Raw genomic sequence first — 24,545 nt, forward strand, 5'->3', positions numbered from 1 at the left:
CTGTAATTACAACTCTTAAGGTGGCTTGAAACTTAGAGGATCATGGTTCAAAGCCAACCTGGCCAGAAAAGCCCAACTATCTAGTAAAAAGTTGGGCTGAAAGCATGGCTGAAGAGATAGTATAAATCATGAGCAAGTAAAGACAGTGAGTGCTATGTTCCTGAGTTCAAGTCCTAGTTCTGGCCAAAAATTAAACATTTCTCAAACAATCCTGTGGTGATGCACCCTTGTATACATAAGCCCTGAAGCACTGAGGCCTCAGCTTGCTTTAGGACCCTCCTAACCACAGGTGATTCTGCTTCTGAAGGTAGGAATACACCCCTACAGGGGTGTCTCTGCCAGCAGCCCTGGCACTTCCTGGAGCTGCCAGTGTAGGGTTAAGCTTCATCTTAAACTGAGAGGGATGATCTCCACGTGCCTGTACACAGGCATTCCCTGAATGATGCTGCCCCACACAGACTGCACTGAGAGGTGCTGGGAAGAAGACCTGAAGTAGACTGTCAGAAGCACAGGAGGGACCAACGTAGATGTACACATAGGACAGCAATGTCAGACACCACTCTTGTCCTCTCTCCTTGCAGTTCCCAGGGTTGAGACCCAACTGCATACTCACGAGTTCCTCAGTAACTGCTCCTACCCCTCACTTTCTGTAACCAGGGTTGTCCCAGACCACAGTTGCACTTCTAGTTTTCTGGTGCATTTTTGTTTTGTTTTTGCCAGTCCTGGGGCTTGAATTCAGGGCCTGAGCACTGTCCTTGGGTTTTCTCAAGCTAGAGCTCTACCACTTGAGCCTCAGCACCACTTCCAGCTTATTTCTATGTATGTGGTACGGAGGAATCCAACCTAGGTCTTCATGTATGCTAGGTAAGCACTCTACCACTAGGCCACACTCCCCGGCCCCCGGTTTTCTGGTGTTTGATTGGGGTCTCATGGAGGGCTGGGAATGTGGCTTAGTGGGTGGAGTGCATGCATTAGCATGTATGAAGCCCCGGGTTCAATTCTTCAGTACCATATAAACAAACAAAAAAAAAAAACAGAAGTGGCACCTTGAGCACAAAGAGGCACAGAGATAGAGCCCAGGCCCTGAGTTCAAGCCCTCCTCCCAGGCTGGTACTGCGGGAGCCAACGCGCCCAGCTTTTCTCTGTTACCCCCAATAAACTCAGTTCTTTCCATTTGTTCAGGAAACCGAAAAGCAGGTTCTGAAGCCTTGTTATTTTCTTCTTTAGTAACTTTCCCTGTACCACAACATGCATTTTTCTTTTTTTGGGGGGGAGGTCCTGGGGCTTGAACTTGGCCTGGGCGCTGTCCCTGAGCTCTTCAGCTCAAGCCTACCGCCCTACCCTTGAGCCAAGCCCCGCTGCCCGTTTTCTAGAGGTTCACGGGAGCAGTGCCCGGGCTGGCTTTGAACCGCCATCCTCAGGTCTCAGCCTCCTCCTCCGGCTGACGTGTGCTGCTGTCTGAGCACACGGGCGGCCCGGGCAGCGCCCCGCTTCCTGCTCCCCAGGCTCCGGGGTCTCCTGCCCGGCTTCCTCCCTCCCGGCGCCTTCCCCTCGCCCCGCGCCGGCCCCCGGGCTCGGGCGTCGCCGGGCGGCGGCGTGCGGTCCTACGGGCTGCAGGGGGCGCTGTGCGCGGCCCGGGGCGCGGCCGCTCGGGCAGCTCCTTGTAAAGGGCCAGCGAGGCACGTGGCTCCGGACTGCGCTCGCTCGCGGCCGCCCGACAGGAGTTCCGACGCTGAGCCGCCCCGCCCGCCGAGCCGCACCAGCCGGCCCGGACCGCTGACCAGCCAGGACGCGGAAGCCATGGCCGAAGCGTCGTCCGCCCGGGTAAGCGCCCCGGCTCGTGGACGCGGCGCGGGCAGGGCCGCCACAGACGCGTGGGTCCGCGAGGGGGTGCGGGTGGGCCCGCCCGCCCCGCCACGGGAGCGCCCCCCGCGGCCTCCGGCCCTCCGCCCGCCGGGCCCTCCGCGGCCTCCGGTCCCTCCGCCCGCCGGGCCCTCCGCGGCCTCCGGTCCCTCCGCCCGCCGGGCCCTCCGCGGCCTCCGGTCCCTCCTCCCGCCGGGCCCTCCGCGGCCTCCGGTCCCTCCGCCCGCCGGGCCCTCCGCGGCCTCCGGTCCCTCCGCCCGCCGGGCCCTCCGCGGCCTCCGGTCCCTCCGCCCGCCGGGCCCTCCGCGGCCTCCGGTCCCTCCGCCCGCCGGGCCCTCCGCGGCCAAGCCCAGCGGCCAAGCCCAGTGCCGCTCAAACACCACCCCGCGGCCCAAACACCCAGCCACCGCGGCCCCCCTTCCGCGGCCGGGTCGACGTGGCCCGCGCACCCACCCCGCGTCCTCGTCCGCGCGCGCGCCTCCGCCCATGCACCAGTGGAAGCCCCGGGGATGGGGAGTGGTGAGCAGGCTGCCCGGAGACCCAAGGCCGCTCCTCGGTGGACGAGCCTGCGGCCGGCCAGGGCAGAAGCGTCCGCTGACCCGCTGACGACAGAGACTTGGGGGTTTGGTTTGGTTTTGTTTTTAATTGTTTTGGTAAGATTTTTATTAGCGGTTTTATCGTGCTAGCTAGATAATGGCTAATCCGGAAAAAATAATAATAATTCTTGGGTCATCATGATACACTAGGAAAACACTTGCCAGGAGGTCAGCCATTGGTGTCGACTTCCAGCAAAGGGTCGAAGTCTGTTTCCTGGCTGCGTTTTGGGGGGAACTTCCACCCCTTTCCTCCACTTAGTTTGCTGCCTATCTTATTTTGGTTCCTTGAGTGCAAGGGAGAGAAAAAAAAAAAAAAGCTGAGATTCCGCAAGTTATGGCTGTACTGGAGGTGGATGAACTGGAACCAGGCCTTTAGGATCTGTCCAGATGACAGGTCACCTCGACTGCAGGAGGCCTTCGTCTTCACTACCCTCCTGAACATGCTTTCCCGCATTTCTACCCCTTTCCCTCGCACAGATATCCCAGGAAACCCCCAACAGGATTGATTTGCCCCTGACTCTTGTTAATATCATTATAACTGCAGCCCTCCCTAGGTGAGGCTCAGGAAGGCCTACTGTTTGCATTTAATATAAAAGGTGCTCCCCAGTTTTTTTTCCCCCCAGTCATGGGGCTTGAACTCAGGGCCTGGGCACTGTCCTTGTCCACTTTTTGCTCTGTGCCACTCGAGCCACAGCCCCACTTGCGGCTTTTCCTGTGTATGTGGTACAGAGGAATCGAACCTAGGGCCTCTACCACGAGGCCATGCTCCTGGCCCTCCTCTGGAATTTTTTATTCATTTATTTTTGTACTAGGCTTAAGTGCTATTTGAGCTTTTCCATTCAAGGTGGTGTTCTACCACTTGAGCCACAGCGCTGCTTCCAGCTTTTTGGTGGTTATATTGGTTAATTGACTCAAACTACAGGCCTCAGATTTCAGCTTCCTGAGTCGTGACTATTACAAGCATGAGCCACTGGTGTCAAGTGCAATGTTTTTCTCAAAATTTGAATCTAGAACCTTTGGATAGGAAGGGCAAAACTCATTTCTAAACAGAATTCTTCCCTCTCTTCCTTCCTTCCTTCCTTCCTTCCTTCCTTCCATTTTCTTTCTTTCTTTACTTTTTTTTTTTTTTGCCAGTACTAGAGCTTGAACTCAAGGTCTGGGAACTACCCTTGGGCTTTCTCAAGGCTAGCATTCTACCACAGCATCACTTCAGGCTTTTTCTGTGTATGTGGTATGGAGGAATCGAACCCAGGGCTTCGTGCATGCCAGGCAAGCACTCTACACTTGACCACACTCTCAGCTCCCAAATTTTTCTTCTAGAGAAGGATCACATCAACTTTTCAAAACATCTCTGTTGTCCCTTTACAAGATAGGTGTTCAATAATTTTTGCTGAATAAGCATATTGCTTAATGGTTGAATAAACGGCTGCACCAGCTGTAAGATACTCTTCACCAAACTGGGGTAGCCAGAGGCAGGAACCATGGGAGATTGTGTTGGCTGGAGCATGGTTCTCCTATTTTACCTTCCTGACCATATTACCTCTTAAAGGCCCCATCTCTAAATACCGTCACATGCAGATTTGAGGAAGATGCAAACCTTCAGCCCATGGCTGTGGTCATTATAGTCCGTGCCCTGTCACATAGGGCTCACACTGGCCTCCTGACTGTCTCCATCCCCTCAGCCCACTGCTCTGTTCCTAGGAGGATTGCACGTGAACAGCAGACATTCTTGTTTGCATTGGAGTTTTTTCTAGACAAGGTCTCATTATGCAGATCCAACTAGCCCCCAATTCTCCATGTCTTTTGGTCTTTTTTTTGGGGGGGAGCAGTCCTGAGGCCTGAATTCAGGGCCTGGGCACTGTCCCTGAGCTTCTTTTGCTCAAGGCTAGCACTCTACCCCTTGAGCTACACTTGCTACTTCCAGCTTTCTCTATTTATGTGGCATTGAGGAATCAGACCCAAGGCTTCATGCATGCTAGGCAAGCACTCTACTAAGCCTTGTTCCCAGCCTGTCCTTTGGTCTTGAACTCCTGTACTCCTGCCTCATTATGGCGAATAGCATGTCTGGTCCTGAAGTAGAATTGGTCATTTTTTTCCCCTTGGGGAGCAGGTTCCTGGGAGAGATGAGCCTGTGAGTGAGGAGGGGCCTCCCAGCCCGCCTTCACCCCAGCCAGCCACAGAGCAGAGCTCATACCTCTACTCCACGGAGATCACCCTGTGGACTGTGGTCGCCGCCATTCAGGCCTTGGAGAAGAAGGTGGACTCCTGCCTCACTCGCTTGCTGACTGTGGAGGGACGCACGGGGACAGCAGAGAAGAAGCTGGCTGACTGCGAGAAGACCGCCGTGGAGTTTGGAAACCAGCTGGAGGGCAAGTGGGCCGTGCTGGGGACCCTGCTGCAGGAGTACGGGCTGCTGCAGCGGCGCCTGGAGAACGTGGAGAACCTGCTGAGAAACAGGAACTTCTGGATCCTGCGGCTGCCCCCGGGCACCAAGGGCGAGGCCCCCAAGGTAGCCTTTGGGTACCCTGAAGTGGGGAGCTCAAGGGCCTGTGCCTGTAAGCGTGTGGGTGAGCGTGGTGACCCTTGTGGTTCTCTCCAGGTGCCCCTGACCTTTGATGATGTGGCTGTGTATTTCTCTGAGTGGGAGTGGGCCAAGCTGGAGGACTGGCAGAAGGAGCTCTACAAGCACGTGATGCGGGGCAACTATGAGACGCTGGTGTCCCTGGGTAAGGCTGCCTTCACGCAGTTGGCCTCTGCAGTCTCTGCGTGGAACATCTGGGACCCAGCGCTTTCCGTTTTCCCTCCCTGTCCTGTGTGCAGATTATGCCATCTCCAAACCTGACATCCTCACCAGGATAGAAAAGGGAGAGGAGCCTTATCCTGACGACTGGTGGGGCCAGGAAAAGGGGAGTGAGGAGGAGTCCTCCTGCCCAAAGAAGTCAGGCACGGGTGACTGTGGGCCCAATGGGAGCCCCATCTCCCTGGGTATCCTGCACCATCTGAGAGGTGAGAAGAGAGCTGACGTCCCTAATCCAGAGCATTCACCGCCTATGGCCGCCACAGCAGGTACAGGGAGAGGGCTTTTTTTTTTTTTTTTTTTTTTTTTGGCTGATGGTTTCTGCTTTTGTCCAGCTGGCATGGGTAGGTTATGAGGGCCTGAGGGCCCAGGTATAGACCCTGGAGATGGTGAGTGGATTGTCGGTAATGGTGTCAGCACATCAGCACCACTGTCACTGTGTGGGACCTTTAGGGGGATCACCACCGCATGGGTGAGCTTCCAAAGACTGGGTTCCTGGAGGGTGCCAGGACTGGGGCCTGTTCTTGCCATGGTAGTGTAAGATGGCGGCTTAGAGTAAAATAACTTTCAACGTAAAGTAGGTAGAAGCCAGGTGTCAGTGACTCCTTTAGAATACGAGTTACTCAGGAGGCTGAGGGCTGAGGATCACAATTCAAAGCCAGCTAGAGCTCACACCTAAAATCCTAGCTGCTTGAGAGGCTGAGATCTGAGGTTCAAAGCCAGCCCCAACAGGAAAGTCCTTGAGACTCTTATCTCTAATTAACCATCAGAAAACTGGAAGTGCTGCTGTGGCTCAAGGGGTAGAGTGGTAGCCTTGAGTTAAAGAGCTCAGGGACAGTACACAGGCCCAGAGTTAAAGCCCCCCCACCACCAGCAACCAAAAAAGAGCCAGCTGAAGCAGAAAAGCTTATGACAGACACTCTTTCCAGTGAACCTCTAAAATGCCAGAAGTGGAGGTGTGGCTCAAGCAGTAGAGTACAATCCTTGGGCAAAAAAAGTTTAGGGATAGGCCCCAGGCCTTGAGTTCAAGACCTAGGACTAGCATAAAAAATAAATAAGGTGGCTGGGAATGTGGCTTAGTGGTAGAGTGCTTCCTTAGCATGCATCAAGCCCTGAGTTCATATTCCTCAGCGCCACATATGCAGAAAAAGCCAGAAGTGGTGCTGTGGCTCAAGTGGTAGAGTACTAGCCTTAAGTAAAAGAAGCTCAGGGAGAGTGCCCAGGCCCTGAGTTCAAGCCCCCTACCCTCCAAAAAAAATAGGAGTTGCACAAAAATGAACCACCCAGTGATTATCATCAAGACTTAACCATCCAGATTTTGCTACATTTGTGTTTTGTCCCCTTTTCTAAAAGTAACCACAGGGCATTGCTGTTTGCTATTCTATAACCCCCACACCTGGCAGATATTTGCTAATTCTAATAGCTCAGAGTCTACATGCTGTATTTGGTTTCTATAAACCGAAGTGTAAAAAGGTCTCCCTCCTCTCTCCCTACCCACTGGCATCCAAGTGGAGTGGCCCTCCGGTGACTGAAGCATGTCTGTGGGAGGATCCCTTCTGCTGGCCCAGCCTGGGGAGGCCACAGCTGGCCACGTTACTTTGACTCAACTTTGGCCCTGGGGCACTGCCCGCTGCTCATGCTGTTCTGTCACTGTCCCCCATATCCAGCCATGCCAGACCTCGGTTTTTCCTTCCACTGTTAAACAATTGGTTTTGATCCTTGGCTCTTGAATGGTGAAGGGTTCATAGTTTGATGTAATTTTTTTTTCCTTCTCAGGGTTTCGTTGTGCTCAGGGTCACCATCTTGTGGTGTTTGGAGAGTTTAGTAAGATGAATGCTGTGTTTATTTGTTCTAGGAAGGAGAGAAAGACAAGACCATCTTCTAAAGAAGATGTAGGCTGAGCTTGTGCTGTCTTTAAGTTTATTCTGGAAGTGACATCTTTAGGGTCTGGCGTCGTTTCTGTAGATGACACATGTGGAACAGCACTGTCACTGTCCACCGTTGCCCACCCCACGTGCCTCCCCTGTACAGAAGGGGAATGGGCAGGGACACTGGCAGGTCCAGGTCCAGCCTGGGCACTCATACTCACCTTTTCTAACATACCAGCATGTGTCACCAGTCCCCTGGGAGAGAAATGCCATTCTAAGCAGAGTTGACAGTGCTGAGTGTCCGCTGCATCCTCATTCTGTGGACCCTGCAGTTCAGGAGAAGCCAGTGTAGACAATTCAAACTCTTGTGTCGGTAGAATACTTTCTTCAGTGATTCAGGGGTCCCTGTAGGAACATTTTTGCTCATTGTTTTCAAACCGTTCTTAGTGCTTGGAGACCAGGGCTGTGGACCTTTGGCCCATTTCCTGTCACATGATAGATCCCTTCAGCTCTTTTGCCATTAAGCTTTTGCTGATAATTCTTTCTCTTCCCAAGTTCCTTCCTTAAAGAAACAAACCTTCTTATGAGTTCCTTTGCTTGTGGAGGGAAGGCATATTTGGGGGCCTCATCATTTAAAGTTTGTACATGGTATCAACTGGGTTGTTGCGCAGTGCAGCAGTCACCCCACTGGCTGAATGATATGTTTCTTTTCCTTGCCTTAAATAGCCAGATCGAGACTCTGCTGCCCTACCCCTTCCCGCCCTATTCCGCCTCATGGGGTCCTCTCCTCTCAAGGACATACCAGGCTGTGCAGAATGCTTTTCCCAGACATGGAGGTTTCAGTGGGAATCCTGGTTGCTGCCTGACAAAGTCATTGCCTCATCATACCTTGTCCTTGGTCTGATATCCCAGGGACTCTTGAGTAGTTACTCCCCATGGTCCAGCCACCAGGGTGGGCAGCCTCGGTATCGAGCTCAGTGTCCATCGATTTGCATTCCCCAGGCCTACCTCCACAGCCAGAGCAGGCCCCTCACCCTGTGGGCCCCGCCCAAGAGGAGCCAGGAAATCAGATTCCTGAGCAGCAGCAAGATGAGGAAGAAAGAGGGCCCCCACCTGGGCCTGGCACTGGTGAGTGAGGACAGCCAGCCGGGACAGTAGCATAAATAGCAACCGACCATGACACCAAGAAGCCATGTTAGTAGTCAGGGGAGAATAGGGGCTGGGGATGCGATTGGGTTGAGCTTGACAGGGTCCAGGCTCCTGGGAAAAGGGATCCTGTGATCGGCCTCAAGGAAGGTGCAAGAAAACAATAAAGCTGTGAGGGTCTGGGCACCCCTGCCTGGCTGGAGCAAGAGCAGGACACAGGCCTGGCATTTCTTTTTTCTTTTCTTTCCTTTTTTTTTCTTTCCAGGCTTTGGCTTGAACTTGAACTCAGGGCCTAAGTACTGTCCTTGAGCTTTCTCAAGGCTAAAGAGTTCTACAGCACCACTTCCAGCATTTTCTATATATATGGTGCCAAGGAATTGAACCTCCGGGGGCTTCTTGCATGCTAAGCAAGCACTCTACCACTAGGCCACTCTCCTGGCCCTTGGATTTCTTATAGTGGTCACAACGTGGCATGGTGCTGGGGCTGCTGGTCGGGGTGGGGGGGGACAGTTTCCCAGTGTTCTTTTGAGAGACCTTCTGGGAACCCTAACTTTAAAGTTCCCTCTCCCTGTCTTGTTTCTGCCTATCTTGTTTCTGCCTGTCTTCCTCTAAAGCTGAAACACAGAGGACACTGAACATGAAATTTGGCTATAGACCCCCAGAGCCTTGTTTCTATCTCAGTTCGCTGGGCTTATCCACCTTTTTCTGTGCCTGTTCTTGCTGCCAGCCTGACTTCCAGTCGATATTGCCTTCTTCCCAGTGGTCTTACCTTATTCCCTGGGAACATGTCATCCAAGGGTGTGAGGGGCAGCCTCTCCCTTCCCTGAGCTCCTCCTTCATAACCCCCTGGGTAAGCCTGGGCTCTGCTCATGGAGCTGGAAAGGTGGGACCTTCTCAAAGTGGAGTCAGTGTTGCAGCCCATAGCAGACCTGCTATGGAGGTCTATCAGATGGAGAGGCACGGTGGGGAGCCTGGGCCTGCAGGGAGATTGGGGGTGTGACCTTGCAAACTCTTGCCACCTTAGGAGTCATCTGCATGGAAGCATGGGGGCTCCTCTTCAGGCAGGCCCTTGGGCACATCCAGGCCTGCTGGGCATGAGAGTGGGCCTGCCCAGTAGGGAAGGGCTCTCAGGGGGTCTCTCTCTCTCTCTCTTTCTCTCATTTTTCAGCAAGCTCCAGCATTCTGTCTTCAATTAAGCAAGAGGCAGAATCTTCCCAGGAAGACTCACCAATTTGCCTTCCCAGAGTTGCCCTGCCTGGAGTGGGGCCTGGTGAGTGAAGCCATTGAGGAGGAGGTCTGGGGTGCGACTTGTGGAGGGGTTTGTGGGAGGTGGGAATAAGGGCCAGGTGCCCCCATGGCCCTGGTCTTCATGGTGCTCTGGCCCTGCTGGAAAGATGCTCGTTGACAGAAAGGCCATTCTTGTGACCTGCTTCCAGCGTCACAGGCTGTGAGCTGGCTAGGGCTCACTGCCTCTGTCTTGCACTTGGCCCGAGTTGAAGTGTGTAGTGTGCATTCAGGCATTTGGAGTGTGGATGCCCCTCCCCCCTTCCTCCCGGCCACAGAGGCCTCTTAACTACCAATCGTTGTCTGCCGGTGTCGTTTCTGGCATCCTTCCAGCTGTGCTGCCACATCTGGATTGGTTTGGGACTCTGCTCCGCATGCCTCCCTTCCAACTCTGCTTCCCTCTGTCTCCCTGACCCTGCAGGCCTCTGGCCCTGCCGCTGGCTCTTCCTCCTATGGACTTCCTGGCTTAGCCTCTGGGAATAAGCTAAGGTGGCAAGCAAGGCTGGTGACGGGAGGGTGGGCTTCCTGGCCTTGGGCGTGCCTGCGTGGACCCGGGCCCTGCTCTGTGGGCGCCCGGAGGGGTGCCAGGGGAGTCCGTGGTCCACGGGGAGCCGACGTGGATTCCTCTGCCAGGTGGTGCCGTGACGGTCAAGACAGAAGCCCAGTCTGAGGATGAGCTGGTGCCCGAGCAGCAATTCCTGGGGTCTGCGAGCGCGATTCCGTGTCGAATCCCCAAAGGAGCTCGAAACAGAAGTAGAGGCCCGCGGCGGCGGCACCATGCCCAGGGGGTGACCAGGGTGCGGGTGGGGGAGCCCCAGGCGGCCGGGGCTGCTGGGGAGTTGCCCCGGGTCCTCCCCCGACGGCAGGAGCGGGCTTTCCCGTGTCCGGACTGCGGCCAGAGCTTCCGCCTGAAGATCAACCTGACCATCCACCAGCGGACCCACGTGGAGGAGGAGCCCCGGGAGGCGTGGGACGGCGCCTCCTCCAGCTGGGCGCAGGACCCCTCCACCCTGGAGCCCGGGGAGGTGGTGGTGCCCGGCCCTGTCATCGGCTGGCTGCCCGAGGAGCCTGCCAGCCGCCGGCCCCTGGCTGGCCGGGCCTTCCTGGGGCGCAGGCCCACGGCCACCAAGGTGTACCACTGCAGCGAGTGCCTGCGCTTCTTCCAGCAGCGGAAGAGCCTGCTGCTGCACCAGCGCCTGCACACCGGCAACAGCCAGGGCTGGCCCGCCTGCCCCTACTGCGGCAAGGCCTTCCGCCGGCCCTCGGACCTCTTCCGCCACCAGCGCATCCACACCGGCGAGCGGCCCTACCAGTGCGCCCAGTGTGGCCGGGCCTTCAACCGCAACCACCACCTGGCTGTCCACATGCAGACCCACACTCGAGGCCAGGTGGGCCTGCACTTCCCGGTGCCCTCCCGCCGGGGCAGCCCGCCACTGCGTGGGCCCAGCTACGGGGAAGAGGGCTGACCAGGCAGGAGCCCTGCGGTCCACCTCCCCCCGGACCGGGCAGGACCTGTGCTGTGTGTCCCGGGGCTTTCTTTGTTCCCGATGCAGGTTCCAGGATGGTTCCAGAGACACTTTCTTCACTGAAGTGGGCAACTCTTGGTGACCATGTGTGCATGACAAGGTGCCTCCCTTTTCTGGTTCCGTTTGTCACTCATTCCTTTCCTACGTTCCTGGCTTGTAAAAATTCTTTAATGCTTAGGGGACACCAGTTTTCAGTGGAGTCTTGGCTGATACCACAGTCTGGGGACCAGATTGGGGCCCTTCCAGGATGGGGTGCCACAGGCCCCAGCACTGCCTCTGGCTCTCTGGAGGTCTGTCTGTAGTCTAGGTGAGAAACAACAGTGAGGACAGACACTTGAGGAAAGGCTCACGTTGAGTCTTAGCAATACGGAGCTTTTCTCACACTTAAAAGTATTGCTTGTATTTGCATTGGGGACCAAGAACTTCGTGTGGAACAGGTGGGGTCAGAGAGGAGCTCAGGCTGGACCTGCTCTGGGCTATCAGCAAGTGTGGCCTTAGCAGCTGTGCTGGAAGCAGTCTCTTGGTGTTTCCCAGGCCTGGCTAGCCCAGATCTTCCTAGTTCCTCTGCCAGGGGTCATTCACCCATTGTGTACCTCAGCCCTCAGTTCCCTGGGGAGTGGGTGACCCTCCCTTTGGGTCTCAGCTTCTTTGGGATTGAGTGACTCATTGAATGGACTCCCAGAGATGCTTTGAGGGGAAGACAGAAAAAAACCTGGATAGACCCTAAGATTAAAACCTTGATTGGGAGGGGCTGATAGCTCACTTGGGCTCTGGGCCTCTACGTGTGTTTAGTCATAGTAATAGATTCAGGCTGTGCCTCATAGGCTTGGAGGTCTGGAACATCCCACTGCAGAGTTGTCTGTGCCAAATGATGAGGCCCTGGCAGAGGAGAAGCTTGGCTTTTGTCCCCCATTCAGGCTCAGGGCCTCATTTTTGCTTCACAGTGATTTCTTACCCCGTTTTCCCCAGACAATCCCCCACAAAGGACCTTTCTCTTCTAGGGTGGAGGTTCTGCCCGGTTCAGTGAGTTAAGACTTTCTCACTGGCTGGTACCCCATGGGCTTTTTCACCAAAGAACAAGTTCAGATTGAGTAAATTCAGGCTAGGGTCAACCTCATGGAGAACTGTTGAGGATGGCTGATTTCTTGTGCCTCTTCGTCATAAGAAGCTGAGGTGTATCTTCCAGCTTTTCTGATAGTTTGCATTATGAGACCAGCAGCATTCAGGCCTGCACCAGGGTGTCTGGGTTCCTGAGCCTGTGTCACTTCCTGTTGCCCTTTTGACATTGGCCAATCTCCCAAGTCCTGAATAGACTTGAGGGTCTGATGGTAACATTGTCAACATCCCTTGGATAAGGGATGGCTCATCTGTGCTGAGGGTCCTGCTCATTTGCTCCCATGAATCGTTTCTGGGGCCCCAGAGGTCTGAGCTGTCAGCAAGTGCTGGTGGAATGAGGCACGAATGGAGCCTCTCGGTGCTTAACCTCTCAGGTGTTTGAGGAGTGCTTCCAGGTATGAATTCTGCCCATTTCCTTGGCCTGCTTCTCTAATGGTAAGGCTCTCTGTAAATACAAATACTCAAAAGCACAAGGCTTTTCCTGCTTTTGTTTTTCAGATCGTGCAGTGTGCTCAGCTCTGGGGTAGGCCTGTTGAGTATCTTCTGGTTTTCAGTGGGATGCATTTTCAAGCCCAGGATGCTGTGCTGTCTAGAGATTGGAACCTAGACAGTCCTGGCTCTGGGCCTGGCTTCCTCGTTTGTAAAACAAAAATGACTGGGTCTTTAAGGACTGAAGTTGACTGTCTAATTGGTGCTCAATAAACATGTTGGCAGAAGTGCATGCAGATGGCCTGGTTACTGAGTGGGAGTGGCTGGTACCTGACACTCAGCTGGCTGCGACTAGGAGTTGCTAGGCAAGAGTCAGCCTCCTCCCCAGGCCTTACAGAGCCTGCTCACCTGCTGGGCACCCAGAAGCCTGGGTTCACGCCTTGGGGGCGGGGCCTCCAGGAGTAGCCAATAGGGAGCTAGCCCTGGGCCACGGGGTCTGATGCTGCGCGGGGTGGGCGGGGCTTCTAGGTCGGCCAATAGGGAGCTGGCTCTGGGGGGCCGAGCCCTGTGCGGCCTGGGGGGGCCTGAGGAGCAGGTCCGTCACCCCGGCTCTGCGGCTCCTCGGAGCTCCTGCTGCGGCGGCTCCTCGCACCTCTGTGCGGCGTCGTCCAGAGGGCGGCGCTGGGAGGAGAGGCCGCCTGCGTGGAGAGCGGACCGGGGCAGACAGCTCAGAGCCATGGCCGAGGCGGCTGCGGTTCCGGTAAGCGGGCCCTTTGCAGGGACGTGGGCCAGGTTCCTGCGCCCCCCTGCCGCCTCCTGCCGCCCCCTGCCCTGGGGAGGGGACCCCGCCGCCGGTGACGAGCGTGCCTCGGTCCTTTCCATCCTTCCCCCGCTCAGGCAGGAGCCCGGTGGGCCGTGGTCCCTCCCTCCCGTCCTGCCCGCCTGGCTCCGCGGTTTCCCAGCTCTGAGCTGGGATGGCATTCAGGAGGGATTCCATCCATCCATCCATCCATCCATCCATCCCTCCCTCCCCCACCCCACCCCGTTTTCCAGGGTTCCCCAGCAAGTCCTTCCGCCCGCCCCCAGAAGGACCTGCATTTCAGAGGACTTCAGGTCCGACCTGAAGAGTCCCCGACAGGCACGGCTGAACTCTGGAGATTTCTGTGTCTGAAGGCAGAGGGCATCTCCTGCCCGCTGTAGCTTGGCTGGGGCTTTATTGGTTTTCACTGGTTGTCGGTACTGAGGCTGAAATGCAGGGCCTCGCGCTGTCCCTGTGCTTTTTTTGCTCAGGGCTATCATTCTGCCACTTGAGTCACAGCTCCACTTGGAGCTTTTTGGCTGTTAATTGGAGGTCTGAGTCTTACAGACTTTCCTATCTGGGCCAGCCTTGACTCTCCGTCTTCAGATTTGAGTCTCTGGAGTAACTGTTATTATAAGCACGATCCACCGTTGCCCACTTTTTGCAGTGGTTTTACAGACATTCTTGAATGCCAGATTTATTGCAAGGACATGAAGATGTTTGCCTCTTATCTGTGAAGACTGTATTTTATCTCCATTCAGCAGCTCCTCGTTGTGTGGGTCACAAGCCAGACTCGTGAATAGAGCTATTTAACCCCAACAGGAGGAAGGGACAGCTGTCAGCTGACTAGTACATAATATATGACATATGATAGGAGCTTGGCTGGGTCCTTTTTTGAGAGAAGTTTTTTTGAGGGGGGCCAGGGAGTGTGTGGGAGGTCCTGGGGCTTGAACTCAGGGCCTGGGTGCTATTTCTGAGCCTCTGTGTTCAAGGCTAGCACTTTAACATTTGAGCCACAACACCACTTCTAGCTTTTTCTGAGTAGAGATAAAGAGTTTCACCAGGGGCCTGGGGTTTAGCCTAGTGGTAGAGTGCTTGCCTAGCATGCATGAACACCCAGGTTTGATTCCTCGGTACCATATACATAGAAAAAAAAAAAAAAGCTGGAAGTGGTTCTGTGGCTCAAGTGGTAGAGCTGTAGCCTTGAGAAAGCCTAAGGACAGTGCTCAGGCCATGAGTTCAAGCCAGGACTGGCAAAAAAAAAAGTCTCACCAATGTTCCTGCCTGGACTGGCTTCAAACTGCCTGGACTGGCTTCAAATTGCAAACCTTAGATCTGAACCTCCTGAGTAGATAGGATTATACGCATGAGCCACTACTGCCTGATTTAGAAGTCACGGAGAAACTCAGTTGCATCAAGTTAGATGATCACAGTCTTTGGTCTATGAACATTGGTCCATAGACTATCTCTTCCCCTCATCTCATGAAAAGTAGGGGAAAAAAATACAAGGTTGTTGTAGTGTGTGTGTGTGTGTGTAGCTTTTCTGTACCTTAGAAAGTAGGAAAGCCATGAGGTATAGTGAAAGTTTGTCAAATTGTACAGGATTCATTGATAGGTGGTGAGGTTATGGAGTTAGTGTCTGGTAGAAAATGAAATGGAAGTACCCCATTATATCTCAGTGCTTTCTACTGAGGCTTCTTAGGCAGAGGTGGGTTTTTATTGTTGTTGTTTTTTTGTTTTTTTCTTATCCTGAGGCTTACACTCGACCTGGGCAATGCTGCCTCTAAGCTTCTTTTGCTCAAAGCTAGCACTCTACCACTTGAGCCACAGCTCTACTTCAGCTTTTTTTTTTTTGGTAGTTGATTGGAGATAAACTCACAGACATTTCTGCATAAGTATGCTTTGAACTGTAATCCCCAGACCTCAGCCTCCCTAGTAGCTAGGATTACAGACATGAGCTACTGATACCTGGTGGACTCTCCATTTTTACCATTTCTAGTAATATACCATGTATACAATGTCCACCTCCAGTTGGCAAGGTCTTCTTTGGAATATTTCCCAATTCTGCCTACTCTGGGGTGCTAACTATCTGTCTCTGGCCTCTGCTTCTTGGTAGCTAAGGCCTGACTTCCCTGTGTGGTGATTTCCTTGTGGGCTGTTTAATGAGGCCCCTGGGTAACAGGTAGGTGAGGAATTCATACACCAGGAAAAAAACCTTAGAGACCAAGACCAGGACCACAGAGTTTCATCCATCTCTAGACCTTTATGGGAGTTAGGGCTCTAAGGAAGACCAAGTATGGACTAAATCCCTGGACACTTTCTGGACTGAGGTTTGTCACTTCCTGGCTGCTGCTGAACTATGTTCCCAGAGGAAGAAAAGGTAATTTGTTAAATATCCAAGTAGAAGAACAGTTATTTGAGTCTGTACTTGCATTTTCATTTTCTGTTGGATCAGGCCTATAGATTTTTTTTTTCTCTGAAGGATTCATGGGGTCTAGTGTCTTTGTCCATTAGGTAGAGTCCATTTGGAACCTGATCAGGGAAGGATCTGATACCTGAAAGAAGGCTCCCTTGTCCTAGGGGAGCCCTGACTTCCTGTGTCTGGGAATGGCTCTGGGCCCTGTCCTGGGATGACTTGTCTTCTGGTGTCTGATTGCAGGAATGGCACATGGGGACTGACCTTCAACGGGAGGCCCAGATCCAGTCTGCAGAGATCTCCCTTTTGGCCATCTTAGCTACTGTTCAGGCAGTGGAGAAGAAGATGGAGTCTCAGGCTGTCCACCTTCAAAGCCTGGAAGTACGAACAGGGGCAGCAGAGAAGAAGCTAGCCGACTGTGAGAAGACAGCTGTGGAGCTTGGTAACCATCTGGAGAGCAAGTGGGCCGTGCTGGGGACCCTGCTGCAGGAGTACGGGCTGCTGCAGCGGCGCCTGGAGAACCTGGAGAACCTGCTGAGAAACAGGAACCTCTGGATCCAGCGGCTGCCTCCGGGCAGCAAAGGCGAGGCCCCCAGGGTATTGAATTGACTCTAAGACCCTCTCAAGAAGAGTGGTGGGAGGCTCCTTGGCTGTTGAAGCCTGGTATCTTGGACTTAGTCACCAGTGGACTTGACGGGGCTTTAGAAATGTCAGGAGGACATTGTGTCTGGAAAAGGGTAGGCTTTGGCTAGTAGAGAGGGGTTGTTGGGAAGGAAATGGTTGTATAGCAACTGTTCTATATCTTGTTCCAGAATGATCCCCAGCCATTGGCTGTGGCCTGTAATTTGATGCACATGTGGTAGACAGGAGCTGTCATGTGCCCAGATGTTGAGCCAGAGGTCCCCTCTGGTTTGGGAGAGGTTCTGGCTGTTCTCTGAAGTTGTAGTGACTCACTGAGGGTGCTGGGGCCCTGTTGTACTTCCAGGTCCCTGTGACTACTGAAGACATGGCTGGGTGCTTCTCTGAGCAGGAAGGCGGTCTAGAAGACTGGCAGAAGGAACTCTGCAAGTACCCAAAGGGGAGGCAGGACATGCTGGGATCTTTGGGTAAGAGGCTAGCTCTAGTGACTTGGTTTCATCCTTTTATTCACTTTGTTGCGACTTGGATCAGAAAGCTACAACCATGTTGAGATTGATCTTCTGCCTTCAGACAGTTAGACCATTTTTAGGTCTTATATAACAAATGCAGAAAGGTTAAATGGCATATCCAGGGCCCCATGGATAAGCCATTCTTAGTTACTTCTCAGGCACAGGCCCTCCCTATTTTATACTTTCACCTTGGGACCCCCAGTGTCTCTACTGTGTGTCCTAGGGATTCTCAAACAACTTCTGCTGAATGTGAGCATGTATTAATCTCTAGACATTAGGTCTTTCCTGCAACTGTGTGCAGGTATGTGTGAGACTTGATGAAACCTAGGGACACCCTGGTCATCTTGTGTGCTCTGGGCAGGTTGACCAGTTGGCTGTTTGACTGCTCTTTCACCTTGTTGGGGGAAGGGAGGGCCTCTGGTGAGGCTTAGATGCTCCACTTTCTTCTCCTAGCAGGAAGATTCTTCTTGAAGAAGAGGTGTGGGGTGAGGGAGGCTGTTCAGCTTTGGGGTAGCAGTGAGTGTGAAGAGAGAGGGGTAGCAAAAGGTCTAAGAGCTGAGTACCATATACAACTGACTCCTCTCATAGGCCTTAGTTTCCCTCCATGTCACATGCAGTGGTGGACTAAGTGACTTTGTACTTCTGTTTATGCAGGTGGCAGGACAGATGTCCTTCTTCCTATCCTTGTCTCCCAACAGTGTTGGCTTGGCAGGGGAGAGGTCTCCCTCACTCCACTAGCTGTCGTCTACCCTTTGCCACACACTGCATGATTGGCAGGGAAGATGAGTAGGTCCTGCTCTAGGCCTGCAGAGGACAGCCCCGTTACTTCCTCCCACAGACCATGTCACCACCCAGCCAGAGAGCCTGAGTGGAGAGGGAAGATGAGATAGCTAACCTTGACCTGCCTGGGGCAAAAGGACTGGGCATGCTCAGTCCTCTGTGCCTGTGGGCCTGGACCTCCCAAGCTTCACCTGGTAGGTCACCTGGTGTCAGGAATCCTGCCTGGAGACACAAGGACAGAGGTAGGGGAGGTATGCTGCTGAACATTACAGCCAACTGACCGCCTGAACAGACCTGTCCTGCATGTCATCCGCCAGTGTTGGGGAACATCTGGTCCACGGGCTGGGTAAGACCTTGAAAGTCATTTGACATGACAGGATAGACTACAATGCTTCTTATGAGCTGCCTCAGCCTATCTGCTCATATTGGCAATTTTATATAACTGGTCATGATGTTAAAAAGTACCCAGCCAGAGCTGGTGCCAGTGGCATACACCTATGGTCCTAGCTACTCAGGAGACAGAGATCCGAGGATTGTAATTCAAAGCCAGCCTAGGCAAGAAAATCTGTGAGACTCTTTTCTTTGCCAGTCATCACTTCTGGCTTTTTTGGTGTATTTGGTACTGAGGAATTGAACCCAAGGTTTCATGCATGCTAGCCAAGCGCACTACCACTAAGCCACATTCCCAGCCCTGTGAGACTTGTTTTCCCCCCAGTTGTGGGGCTTGAACTCTGGGCCTGGGCACTGTCCCTGAGCTCTTCAGCTCAAGGCTACCACCCTACTCCTTGAGCCACAGCACCACTTCTCATTTTCTCGTGGTTAATGGAAGATAAGAGTCATGTACTTTAGTGCCCTGGCTGACTTTGAACCACGATCCTCAGATCTCAGCCTCCTGAGTAGCTAGGATTTCAGGTGTGAGCCCCTGCGCCCGACTCTGTGAGATTATATCTATTTAACCACTGAAGAACTGGAAGTGGAGTTTGTGTGTGTTTGGAGGTTGCACTGCTTCCAGGCTGATGCAGAATGGCTGGGCCAGTGCACCCCTCGGGTGCCCACAGCACTCTTTTGGGACTGGGTCATACCTGGGGTGGGACATCCTCAGAGGATTTGGGGGTTGTGGGTGCCTGCACTCTGGGTCGTTCCTTCTGCCTTGGCTGGGAGGAGCTGCCTGCACATTCCACTACAAATCAGCAGGCCAGATTGTGTGTGTGTGTGTGTGTGTGTGTGTGTGTGTGTACGTGTGTATACAAACCTGCTTTATTTACTTACTAGTAGTTTCCCGAATGGAGTGGCTACTGCCAGAAGTCTGGGAAAGGCATGGACAGGGATCCTCAGTCAGTAGGTCTGAGCATTGTACTCTCCGCACATTTATCAGAAGGTTCGCCTGCCATGACACTACCCAGTGGCTAAACCTTTGAAAGTGTGTGTGTGTGTGTGTGTGTGTGTGTGTGTGTATGTATATATATATATGTGTGTGTATATATATAACATATATATGTGCAAATACATATGTGTGTATATGTGCATATATATGTATGTATGTATATATATATATATATATTTTTTTTTTGTCAGTCGTGGGACTTGAACTCTGGGCTTGGGTGTTTGTTCATTGTCCCTGAACTCTTCAGCTCAAGGCTACTGCCCTACCACTTGAGCCACAATGCCACTTCCCTTTGAAATTATTTTTTTTACTGTAGGAGTGTGTGTATCTATCTATCTACCTACCTATCTCTCTGTCCATCCATCTGTCACTCTGTTCATGCACCTATCTATCTTGTATGGTGGTGAGAACTGAATTCAGGGCCTTACACTTGCTAAAGCAAGTGTTCTTCCTTTGACCCAAATCCCCCAACACCTGGAAATATTAGACACACACACACACACACACACACACACACACACTTTTTTTTAAACCAGTCCTGGGACTTGAACTCAGGACCTGGGCACTGTCCCTGAGCTTCTTTTGCTCAAGGCTGGGACTCTACTACTTAAGCCAAAGTGACCACTCCTGGCTCAGATGGGTGAGGTTACTTCTATCCCAGGGTCCAGTGTTACACAGGCTGCTGAATCAAATCAAACAAACAAGAAAGCTGTAGCATAATGGAGGGTCTTGTCCGGAGGGTGCTCCAGGCCTAGGTTCCTTTACTCCCAGGTCAGAACCGTGAAGGGAGAAGCAGAAGAGGAAAGAAATACTATTCTCTATAGATAACACATTTTGTTCTAGGTCAAGAAACACATTTAATTTTATTGTAACCCTTTTGTTTCCTCATGTTATGGATGGAGAAGCTCAGATGCAGAGTGAGTAGGTAAATCGTCAGGCATGCAGCTGTCTACATTTACCGTCGGTCATCTGCTGGCTGGGTGGTCTGGAACCCTGGTCTTGTTCTGGGGGCCAGGTTCCACATAGGGTCTGCTCTGCCTTTGTGGGACCATGGCTCTGCCAGGAATGCTTTGTGACTGGCTGATGCCCTAATGGCTTCCTTGTCTTCTCCTTAGAAATTGGACCCCCTGCTGCAGTGCTGCCCTGGATCAAGCAAGAGCAAGAGACATGTGGGAGGGAACTGCAGGCCATGGCAACTACCCCTCTGAGCTCAGGTAAGCCTTAACGGACAGGGCTGCAATCCTGGGTTTTAGGAACACAAGCCATCCTACCTCCCCTCCTGGGGTCTGAGACCCTCAGCAAGCCTTTCTCCTGTATGAGTTTCCTGGAGGGAGAAGCAGCAAGCTGGTGACCTGTTGCATTTGTTCTCTATGGGGCAGGGTGCCTTCCTATACAGCTGCATGAGATTATTCTCTTCTTATCCTTGATACTGTTTTCTGGCTGCGAGAAACTTCAGCCAGCTCGGTGCTAGTGCTTCGGGCCTCATCCGTGCATAGGGCACCGGTCTCTTCTCCTACCCTCATAAGGAGTTTATAGTTAAGACAGCACAGGCAACACTGCAACATTAGAAGAGGAAAGATCTAAGTCTATGGCCAGAGAAGCTGATGGAAGTTATGGATGGGTCCTAGAAAAAAGCATGTGTGCTTTCCGTGTAGATAGGGAGAAGACCTGGAGGTAAGCTATGCGTGTCATGGACAGGTGTGTGTGTGTGGGGGGGGGATGTGTGAAGAAGCATCAGCCTGCGGGTCTTGAGGGGAACAGGCTCAAGGGGAATTGGGGCCAGAGGGAGACTTTGGAGCATGTGTGTATGAGAGGCAGAGAGGAGGTCAGAGGAGGGGGGGGCAGGAGGCACACAGCTGGTGTAGCAGCGTGTTTGGATGGCATTACATAGACTAGCATAGGACAAGACCTTGGCAGCATCAGCGTGGCCTCTTAGTGATGAGCTCCAAGGCCGGCTGCGGATACCAGGAACGCAGTGACAGCCTGTGACAGATGACTCCCTGGATGTGTCCCCTTCCAAGCAGAGACGTGGCTGGGCAGCAAAGAGAAGAGCCTGGAGGGAGAGACCCAGGGGCTGGAGCCCGCCTGGGCAGCGGAAGGGGGACTGGACAAGGAGGATTTGGAAGGAAGCGCCTTTAGAGATCCATTTCCCAGCCCCAGGGAGAAGGAGATGGCCTCCTTCCCTCCAGGCACCCAGATCCAGGCCGTGCCAGTCACTGAGGGCACGGAACGGTGCCCGCCCTGCTCTGAGAGCGGTCCGAACCTGGGCAGCAGGGAGCTGGGTGGGCAGCACGAGCGCCCGGCTTGCGCCCAGCATCCCCCGGACGTGGCCGGCGAGCTGCGCGCGCGCAAGGCGCCACGGGCCTACACCTGCACCCAGTGCGGCAAGAGCTTCGTCCACCAGTCCACGCTCACCACGCACTACCGCACGCACACGGGGGAGAAGCCCTACGAGTGCGCCGAGTGCGGGAAGCGCTTCGGCCGCCTGTCCACACTGCTGGAGCACCGGCGCACGCACACGGGCGAGCGGCCCTTCCCGTGCGCGCAGTGCGGCCGGCGCTTCGGCCGCCTGTCCACGCTGGTGGAGCACCGGCGCACGCACACCGGGGAGAAGCCCTTCCCGTGCGCGCAGTGTGACAAGCGCTTCACGCGCCTGGCCAACCTGACGGTGCACCAGAGCGTGCACGCGGGCGAGCGCGCCTTCCAGTGCGCGCAGTGCGGCGCCTGCTTTGCGCACAAGCCCAGCTTCCTGCGGCACCTGCGGGGCCACTCGCAGGAGAAGCGCTTCGCCTGCGGCCAGTGCGGCAAGAGCTTCACCTGCCGCTCCTGGCTCGTGCGCCATCAAGGCAGCCATGCCAGCCGGGCGGCCGCCACTTACGTGGCTTGCGAGAAGGGCGCTCCCAGCCACGAGGCCACAGGCCTCCTTCCAGAAGCCGCCACGGCCTGGGGAAGGCCCCCCAGCGAACCGCCCGCCACACCCCGGGCCGCGGGGACGGGGACACAGGACCACCGAGCACCTCCGGGTGGCGGGCAGCCCGGCGGCCAGGACCAGCAAGGACCCGGGCGGTCTCTGCACAGTTTCCTTTCTCGGGTGAAGATGGAGAACGCGGGCTAGCACCTGCAGAACGCGCTAGGGGAGTTGGTTCCGCTTGAATGGAGGCCGCCTCTCCTGCAGCCACTACTTAAGGAAGGTCAGGGGGCCCGGCAGGGTCCTCTAGGCTTCCGAGGGGAGGGCTGTTCTCAAGGACAACATGCCTAGGGCCTTCTTGCCGCATGGAGGCTCTGCAGGCCGGACCCAGGCACACTGGAGGGAGGGGAAGAATCCAGGGGGACTGGATTTCGCCTCTGTTCATCAAGAGACACCTCCTCAAGTGTCTGGAGTTTTTTGTTTTTTTTCGTCTTTCTTTTTTGCAGTTGTGGAGCTTGAACTCAGGACCTGGGCAGTGGCCCTGTGCTCTTTTGCTCAAGGCTAGTGCTCTGCTATGTTGAGCCACAGCACCACTTCCTGTTTCCCGATGGCTAATTGGAGATAAGTCTCACAGACTTTCCTGTCCAGGTTGACTTTGAACGTCCATCATCAGATCTCAGCCTCCTGAATAGCTAGGATTATAGGCATGAGCCACCAGCACCCAGCTGGGAGTTGATTTTATTAGACAATTCAGTGGGTTGAGAGTAGGCTTGCTCCCCTCTAGCCATGCGTGTGCTTCCAGCATGCCAAATGCATAGCTTCTGACGTGGACTCACATTGTGCCTCTCGGTAATAGCCAAGTCCATGCACCCATTAGGCACAGCCTTGGTGAGTTGTGACAAGATTCATGGGAACTCTCCCTGATCCCCCCTTCCCATTCATCAGGAGCTGGGGAAGGCAGTTTTGTGGGCACATCGTTCTAGAGAGCCTGACTGACTGGCCCAGCACGAGAAGCACTAGCCACCTTTTCCCTATGAGCCACCATCTTGTGAGTGTAACACTTGCCTTCTAGCTGTGGTTGGGGTAGGCAGGCAAAAGGTCCACCCAATGCCTCACCCTATACTGCTCATGGAAGTGAAAACAAAACCAAAGCCTGCTTCTATCTGGGTTGAGAGTGGCTATCTCCTTTCTCCTGGGGGCACTCGGAAACATGGGCCAGGGGCACGGGAACACCAAATATGGAGGGGAAGGAAGTGTGGGTGTTGTGTGCCAGCAGTTGAGTCCCCTGGGATACTTGGTGGCCCCTGTCACCATCTCAGTAGTTTAAGCTGTTGATCCAGAACAACTGGGCTGGTCAATTGAAACCCTACTATTTTGATAAACCTGAGCTCCTTCTTATCTACCAGATAAGATCCCCTAGGATTTCAGGGAAGTCTCCTGTCTCACTCTGGTACCTGGAGTGTGTGCCTGTGTGTTCCCAGGGGCTTGCTGGAGTGCCTGGCTCTGGACCTCCCGTTTCCTCCTGTGCCCTCACGGGGCACAGGTGCAGATGAGGGGAGCTGGGCTGTGCTCAGGGCACGTGAGATGGCTCCTCAGTGCCACCCGGCTTCCATGTCTGTTGGTTTTATTGAAATCCGTAATTTGCCACAACTCGAAACTTCTGTAAATAAGAAAATGCGTGTGAAGAATTGTAAACTCCCTCCTCCTGTGGTCGCCTTGGAGATTGCTCTTGTTTTGAAGCCATGACTACATTTGACTCTGGATTCTATTGTTTCGTTTTGTTCTTTTGGTCCATTGTGGGATTTGAACTCTGGGCCTGGGTGCTGTCCCTGAGCTCCTCAGCTAAGGCTACCACCCTACCCTTGGAGCCACAGTGCCACTTCTGGTTTATGGTGATTAACTGGAGATAAGAGTCACACTGTCTTTAGTGCCCAGGCTGACCTTGAACCGCGTCCTCAGATCTCAGCCTTCTGAGTGGGATTACAGGCGTGAGCCACAGTGCCCGCTGATTCTGGATTCTGAATTATTTTCAGCTCAGTTTGCTTTACAGTTAACTTTTTTTAAAGATGTACTGCATGGCTTGAAGCCCAGGGCAGGGTCCCAAAGGAAGGTGGGGTCTGGCTGGGCATGGGGTCAGGCTTTGGTGCATAGAGGACAGCGGCCTTCGTCTCTCACTGTGACCAACCTTGAGAAGTCACCTTGTGTGTATGGACTGAATAAAAACATTTTAATAAGTGGTGCCTTGCCCAGTTGTTGATGGGATGATGTCAGTTTCACCAGTGTTTCTTTTTTTTTCTTTTGCCAGTCCTTGGGCTTGAACTCAGGGCCTGAGCACTGTCCTTGGGCTTTCCTCAATGCTAGAGCTCTGCCACTTGAGCCACAGCACCCCTCCCATTTTTATAGTGGTTGACTGGAGATAAGAGTATCATGGTATTTAGTGCCTGGGCTGGCTTTGAACTGAGATCCTCAGATCTCAGCCTGCATG

General features: G+C 53.9%; 2 protein-coding genes across 2 annotated transcripts; both read left to right on the top strand.

Annotated features, from left to right (window-relative positions):
• Positions 1-1,774: 1,774 nt before the first annotated feature.
• On the top strand, positions 1,775-11,289 carry Znf783 (zinc finger protein 783). Its single transcript, XM_090333497.1, has 7 exons — positions 1,775-1,824; positions 4,570-4,968; positions 5,059-5,185; positions 5,280-5,525; positions 8,127-8,252; positions 9,439-9,540; positions 10,188-11,289. The coding sequence occupies exons 1-7, from the start codon at positions 1,801-1,803 to the stop codon at positions 11,018-11,020; spliced, it is 1,857 nt and encodes a 618-aa protein (XP_090189623.1). The 5' UTR covers positions 1,775-1,800; the 3' UTR covers positions 11,021-11,289.
• A 1,921-nt stretch (positions 11,290-13,210) lies between these two features.
• LOC150063759 (zinc finger protein 212-like) lies at positions 13,211-24,298 on the top strand. The gene is made up of 5 exons (XM_090333504.1): positions 13,211-13,385; positions 16,084-16,437; positions 16,826-16,946; positions 20,268-20,366; positions 21,177-24,298. The coding sequence occupies exons 1-5, from the start codon at positions 13,362-13,364 to the stop codon at positions 22,265-22,267; spliced, it is 1,689 nt and encodes a 562-aa protein (XP_090189630.1). The 5' UTR covers positions 13,211-13,361; the 3' UTR covers positions 22,268-24,298.
• The last annotated feature ends 247 nt before the right edge of the window (positions 24,299-24,545 follow it).

This window comes from Megascapheus bottae, chromosome 5, assembly GCF_031878675.1.
Source record: "Megascapheus bottae isolate mThoBot1 chromosome 5, mThoBot2.hap1, whole genome shotgun sequence".
In the NCBI taxonomy this organism is placed as follows: Eukaryota; Metazoa; Chordata; class Mammalia; order Rodentia; family Geomyidae; genus Megascapheus; species Megascapheus bottae.

Excerpts from the sequence above, each read along its gene's own strand:
- Znf783 (XM_090333497.1), top strand. The coding sequence starts at position 1,801 with ATGGCCGAAGCGTCGTCCGCCCGG. Across the intron at positions 5,186-5,279 it reads TGAGACGCTGGTGTCCCTGG|ATTATGCCATCTCCAAACCT; the intron begins GTAAGGCTGCCT and ends TCCTGTGTGCAG. Across the intron at positions 9,541-10,187 it reads CCTGCCTGGAGTGGGGCCTG|GTGGTGCCGTGACGGTCAAG; the intron begins GTGAGTGAAGCC and ends TTCCTCTGCCAG.
- LOC150063759 (XM_090333504.1), top strand. The coding sequence starts at position 13,362 with ATGGCCGAGGCGGCTGCGGTTCCG. Across the intron at positions 13,386-16,083 it reads CCGAGGCGGCTGCGGTTCCG|GAATGGCACATGGGGACTGA; the intron begins GTAAGCGGGCCC and ends GTCTGATTGCAG. Across the intron at positions 20,367-21,176 it reads AACTACCCCTCTGAGCTCAG|AGACGTGGCTGGGCAGCAAA; the intron begins GTAAGCCTTAAC and ends CCTTCCAAGCAG.